Below are 6,487 nucleotides of genomic sequence, written 5' to 3'. Positions count from 1 at the left end.
CTCCTCCCTCAGGCCACGCCCCTCCTCCCTCAGGCCACGCCCCCCGAGGGTATAAATCCCCCTCCCCGCCCCGCGCCCCTCCCGCCGCGATGGGTCCCGCCGGGCGCCTGGGTGAGACCCTTGGGGGGGGGGGGGGGCAAAAAAGGGGGGGGGGGCAAAAGGGGGAGGGGGCAGGGGCTGCCCCTACCCGGGGGGGGCACAGCCCCTCCCCTGCACCCCACCCCCACCCCGAAATGGGGCGGGGGGGCGCGTTCCCACGGCTGGAAGGGGAAGTTTGGGGGGGGGGGGGGGGGTGGGGAGAGGAACCTCCCCCCCTCAATCCCGGGGGGCACAAACGCCGCTGCCCCCCCCCCCCAAAAAAGAAAGGGGGGAGGCCACACCCAGTGGCTCCCGTGCTCCCAGTGCTTTCGGGTTACTGGGGGGGGGCCTTAACCCACTCACCCCCCCCCCGGGGCATTTTGGGGGGCCCTGGGGGCTCCTTTGGGGGGGAGGGGCACAAGGGGGAGGGGGGAATTTCGGGGGGGGAGGAATTCGGTGGGGCCCCCCCCCCCCGGTGGCTCAGAACGGAAGCGGGTGCGGGGGGGCGCCCGTGGTGGCAGCGGTGGCCGGTGACACCCCCGCGTGGTGACAGCACCGGGGGGGGGGCACAGAAAGGGGGGGGGGGCACCTAAAAGAGGGGGGGGGCACCCGAAAGGGGGGCACACACAAGGGGGGGGGGCACACACAAGGGGGGGGGGGCACACACAAGGGGGGGGCACCCAAAGGGGGGGGGGTACACCCAAAATATGGGGAACACACAAAAAGGGGGGGGCACCCAAAAAGGGGGGGGGCACCCAAAAGGGGGGCACCCAAAAAGGGGGGGGTGACACGCAGAAAGGGGGCACCTAAAAGGGGGTGGGGGGCACCTAAAAGGGGGGCACCCACAGGAGGGGGGCACGCACAAGGGGGGACACCCAAAAGAACGGGGGGGGGGGGGCACCACAAAAACTTGGGGGGCTCGGTTCAGGGGTCATCGTTTGGTGCCCCCCCCTAAAAAAAAGGGGGGGGCGTTTGCCAGTGCCCCCCCAGTTTGTGCTGGGGGGGCAGGAAGGTTTGGGGGGCAATATTTAATGCCCCCCCCCCCGTTGTAGGGCTGTGCCTGGTGCTGGGGCTTGGCCCCAACTCGGCCTTGGGGGTGAGTGGGGGGGGGGGGGGCTGGGGGGGGGGCTTTGGGGTGGGGGGGGGGCTGGGGGGGTCGGGGGGGGGCTCCGGGGCGTTTGGGGTCGGGGGGGGCTCCGAGGGGGTGGGCCTTGGGGGGCTGGGGGGCCACTGCTGGGGGCTCTGGGGGTGTCAGCCATGGGGGGGGTTCCTTTTTTGGGGGGGGGGGGGGGGAATTTACTGTGTCCCCCCCCCCAGAGCCCACGCAGTGCCCGGAGTGCCTGGGGGCGCTGTGCCTCAACGCCTCGCACTGCGCCTGCCCCCCGGCTTCTTGCCCCCCACGCCTGGCCCAAGGAGGAGTTCGTCACCTGCGGGGGTACGGGGGGGGGGGGGGCGCGGGGGGGCACGGGGACGTGGGGGGCACGGGGACGTGGGGGGCACGGGGATATGGGGGGGGGCACGGGGACGTGGGGGGCACGGGGATATGGGGGGGGCACGGGGGGGACAGGGACCTGGGGGGGTATTGGGGACATGGGGGGGGGGGGGCATGGGGGGCTTGGGGACGTCGGGGGGCGTGGGGGGGACATGGGGGGGGCACGGGGGGCACGGGGACGTGGGGGGCACGGGGACGTGGGGGGGCATGGGGATATGGGGGGGGCACGGGGATATGGGGGGCACGGGGATATGGGGGGGCACGGGGGGGACAGGGACCTGGGGGGTATTGGGGACATGGGGGGGGGGGCATGGGGGGGCTTGGGGACGTCGGGGGGCGTGGGGGCATGGGGGGACATGGGGGGGCACGGGGGGGGCACGGGGACGTGGGGGTATTGGGGACATGGGGGGATGGGGACATGGGGGGGTCATGGGGGGGGGATGGGGACATGGGGGGCATGGGGGGGGCATGGGGACATGGGGTCACGGGGACATGGGGTCATGGGGGGGGCACGGGGGGGCACGGGGTCATGGGGGGGCTTGAGGACTCGGGGGGGGGGGCACAGGGGGAGGTGTGGACGTGGGGGGGGGGCCCGGGGGGGGGTCATGGGGTCAGGGGGTCGTGGTGACGTGGGGGGGGGGGGGCAGAGGGACATGGGGGGGACATGGGGGGGGGGGGGCTTGGGGCCGTGGGGGGGCCGGGAGCCCACTGGGATCTTACAGGGGGGTCGTGCTGGGGGGGGGGGGGATGTGTTTGGGGGGGGTACCCACGCCTGGTGCCCCCCCCCCCCCCCAGACATCAACGAGTGCGTGGAGCGCCCCCCCCTGCGGCAGCGGCCAGCTCTGCACCAACACCCCGGGGGGTTCCGCTGCTCCTGCATCCCCGGCTACCGGGCGGCCCCCCCGCGGGCAACGCCTCCGGGCCCCCCCGAGCCCCCCCCGCTGCGCTGCGTCGGTGAGGGCCCCCCCGAAACCCCATAAACCTCCCCCCCATTTTTTTTTTGCGCCCCCCCCCCCATTTGGGGAAGTTTGGGGGGGGGGTTGTTTCTCGTTTTTTGGGGGGGGGGGGGGGGGATTATTTTTGCCCGCCCCCCCGCTGAGGGAGCTGCTCCTGCAGATGTGAACGAGTGCGAGGAGGGGGGCTGCTGGGGGGCGCCGTCTGCCTCAACACCCCCGGCAGCTTCGAGTGCCACTGCCCCCCCGGCCTGCGGCTGGACCCCGACGGGGGCTGCGTCGGTGAGTGCCCCCCCCGGGACCCCAAATCCCCAAATCCCCCCCCCCCCCAAAACCCCAAAATTCTCCCCAAGACCCCAAATTCTTCCCCCAACCCCAAATCCCCCCAGACCCCCAAATTCCCCCCCAAGTCCCCCCAACCCCAAATCCCCCCAGAACCCCAAATTCCCTTCCCAAATCCCCCCAACCCCAAATCCCCCCCAGACCCCCAAATTGCCCCCAAATCCCCCCAACCCCCAAATTCCACCCCGTAACCCCAAATCCCCCCCCCCAAACCCCAAATCTCCCCCAAAGCCCTCCCACAGCCCCCAGTTCCGCCCCCACACCCCCCCAAACCCCAAATCCTGCCCCCAGCCCCCCAAACTCCACCCCCAAAACCCCAAATTCCCCCCCCCAACCCCCCCCAACAATCCCAAATATCCGCCCCCAAATCCCCCCACATCCCCAACTTCCCACCACAACCCCAAATCCCCCAAAGCCCCAAATCCTCCCCCAAACCCCCCAAATTCCACCCCCAAAACCCCAAATCCCCCCCACATCCCCAACTTCCCAAAACCCCCAAAACCCCAAATTCTGCCCCAAATTCCACCCCCAAAACCCCAAATCCCCCCACATCCCCAACTTCCCACAACCCCAAATCCCCCAAAACCCCAAATCCTCCCCCAAACCCCCCAAATTCCACCCCCAAAACCCCAAATCCCCCCCACATCCCCAACTTCCCAAAACCCCCAAAACCCCAAATTCTGCCCCAAATTCCACCCCCAAAACCCCAAATCCCCCCACATCCCCAACTTCCCACAACCCCAAAACCCCCAAAACCCCAAATTCTGCCCCAAATTCCACCCCCAAAACCCCAAATCCCCCCACATCCCCAACTTCCCACAACCCCAAAACCCCCAAAACCCCAAATTCTGCCCCAAATTCCACCCCCAAAACCCCAAACCCACCCCCCAGCCCTCTGTCCCCCCAACCCCGAACCCCCCAAATCCCCCCAAGCCCAAATTCCCCCCAAAACCCCAAATCCCCCCCACATCCCCAACTTCCCACAACCCCAAAACCCCCAAAACCCCAAATTCTGCCCCGAAATCCCCCCCCCCAAAACCCCAAATCCCCCCCCCAACCCCAAAATCCCCCCCCCAAAACCCCAAATCCCCCCAACCCCAAAATCCCCCCAAAACCCCAAATCCCCCCCAACCCCAAAATCCCCCCAAAACCCCAAATCCCCCCAACCCCAAATTCCCCCCAAAACCCCAAATCCCCCCAACCCCAAAATCCCCCCCAAAACCCCAAATCCCCCCCCAACCCCCAATCCTACCCCCCAAGACTCCCACCCCTTTGCCCCCCCCAGTGCCCCCCCCACCCCTAAATCCCCTCAGGACCCCCCCCCCCCCCCCCCCCCCCCCCCCATACTTTGAGGTTTGGGGGCTCCCAAACCCCCTGCCCCCCCAGTGCCCCCCCCCGTTCCCACGGCAGGAGGAAGTTGGGGGGGGGGGGGGGGGGGGGGGCACCGGATGCGGGGGGGGAAGTCCCAGCCCCACCCCCGCTTCCTGTGCCCGTGCCCCCCCCCCCTTTGCACACGCGCGTGCAAGGGCGCCTTGCACGGGGGGGGGGGGCACGAGCTCTGACGTCACTCTTGCCCCCCCCCCCCCAGCCGTAACGAAGCCCCCCCCCGTTCCCCCTGCCCCCCACCTCTGCCCCCCCAACCAGGTGAGTTTGGGGGGGGGGGGGGCGGCAAAATTTGGGGGGGCACTGGGGATGTGGGGGGGGCCGGGGGGGGTCCCCAAAATTTGGGGGGGGCACCTGAGTAGGGGGGCACTGTGGGGGGGGGGCGGGGGGTCCCAAAGCTTATGGGAGGGGCGTGGGGGGTTCCCAAAATTTGGGGGGGGGGGTAAAATCTATGGGGGGGGGTCACCTGGGGGGGCACTGAGGATATGGGGGTGCAGAGGGGGGGTCCCGAGGCTTAGGGGGGTCCCTAGGGATGGGGGGAGGACAGGGGACACTTTGGGGGTCCCCAACTTTGGGGGGGGGCTCTGCAAGCCCGGGGGTCACTTGAAGGGGGGGGGACACTGTGGGGACACTGGGGGGGGGGGGATGTGCCTTGGGGGGGGTCCTTGGGCTTCTTGGGGGTGGGGACGTCGCCTGGGGGGGTCCCAGGATTTTGGGGGGGGGTCCCAGGATTTGGGGGGGGACACTGGGGGCTCCGGTCCCATTGTGGTGCCCCCCCGATCCCAGAGCAGTTGCGGGGTCCCCGAGAACCTGACCCGGCTGTGGCAGGAGCTGGAGGGGGGGCAGCCCCCGGCACATCCTGCAGGTACGGGGGGGGGCAGGGGGGCTGGGGGGGGGCTGAGGGTCATGGGAAATGGGGGGGACTAAAGGGGTGGGGGGTGCATTGGGGGGTCCTAGGGGGAATCAAGGGGGGGGTCCCAGAAGTTGGGGGGGGAGCTTTGGGGGGGGTCCTGGGGGTGAAGGGGGGTCCTGGGGGGGACACCGGGGGGGCTCAAGGTGAGGGGGGCGCATTGGGGGGGGTCCCAGAAGTGGGGGGGGGCATTTGGGGGCGTCCTGGGGGTGAAGGGGGGTCCTGGGGGGGGTCCTTGGGGGGACACTGGGGGGCTCAAGGGGGAGGGGGCGCATTGGGGGCGGTCCCAGAGGGGGGGGGACAGTGGGGGGGGGGGGGTCTTTGGGGGGGGGCATTAGGGGGTTCCGGGGGGGCATTAGGGGGTCATTGGGGGGGGGGAGGTGACACTGGGGGGATGTCCCAGTTGTGTAGGGCCGCGGGGTGCGGGGTGGGGGGGGGGTTTGTGGTGACCCCCCCCGCCCCCCCCCCCCCCCCAGGCGCTGCTGGCCCTCCTGGACGTGGCGCTGCCGGGGGGGGGGCCGGGGGGGCGGCGAGGCCGTGGCCGCGCGGCTGCGCCGGGTGTCGGCGCTGCTGGGGGCCACCGAGGGGCTGCTGCGGGCCGCGGGCGAGCTCCTGCGCGGGGACAGCGGGGACAGCGGGGACAACGGCACCGTCACCGCCAGCACCCCGGGGGGGCAGGTACGGGGGGGGGGGAAGAGGGCTGGGGGGGGGCAGCGGCCCCATAAGTCCTGGGGGCAGGGTCCCCATAGGGGGTGGTGGCAGTGTCCCCATACATCCTGGGGGCAGTGTCCCTATAGGAGGTGGCAGTGTCCCCTTTAGACACGGTGGCAGTGTCCCCGTATGTCCTGGTGACAGTGTCCCTATAGGTGGGGGTGGCAGTGTCCCTATAGGTGGTGGCAGTGTCCCCATAAGACACGGTGGCAGTGTCCCCATACATCCTGGGGGCAGGGTCCCTATGGGTCATGGGGGCAGGGTCCCCATAGGGGGTGGTGGCACTGTCCCCATACACCTTGGTGGCAGTGTCCCCATAAGACACGGTGGCAGTGTCCCCATACATCCTGGTGGCAGTGTCCCTATAGGAGGTGGCACTGTCCCCATAAGATGCGGTGGCAGTGTCCCTGTATGTCCTGGTGGCAGTGTCCCTATAGATGGGGGTGGCAGTGTCCCCATACATCCTGGGGGCAGTGTCCCTATAGGAGGTGGTGGCAGTGTCCCCATAAGACGCGGTGGCAGTGTCCCTATAGGAGGTGGTGGCAGTGTCCCCATAAGACGCGGTGGCAGTGTCCCTGTATGTCCTGGTGGCAGTGTCCCTATAGGAGGTGGCAGTGT

General features: G+C 69.9%; 1 protein-coding gene across 1 annotated transcript; it reads left to right on the top strand.

Moving 5' to 3' along the window:
- On the top strand, window positions 1-5,841 carry LOC136788303 (latent-transforming growth factor beta-binding protein 4-like). The gene is made up of 8 exons (XM_066986588.1): window positions 1-111; window positions 1,131-1,174; window positions 1,396-1,513; window positions 2,366-2,524; window positions 2,687-2,805; window positions 4,454-4,509; window positions 5,035-5,113; window positions 5,635-5,841. Exons 1-6 carry the CDS (start codon window positions 90-92, stop codon window positions 4,457-4,459), a joined length of 468 nt encoding a protein of 155 aa, XP_066842689.1. The 5' UTR covers window positions 1-89; the 3' UTR covers window positions 4,460-4,509; window positions 5,035-5,113; window positions 5,635-5,841.
- The last annotated feature ends 646 nt before the right edge of the window (window positions 5,842-6,487 follow it).

The sequence above is a fragment of the Anser cygnoides genome, chromosome 34, assembly GCF_040182565.1.
Source record: "Anser cygnoides isolate HZ-2024a breed goose chromosome 34, Taihu_goose_T2T_genome, whole genome shotgun sequence".
Taxonomy (NCBI): Eukaryota; Metazoa; Chordata; class Aves; order Anseriformes; family Anatidae; genus Anser; species Anser cygnoides.
The sequence above is the reverse complement of the archived record's forward strand: the minus strand, read 5'-3'. Positions and strand labels throughout refer to the sequence as shown.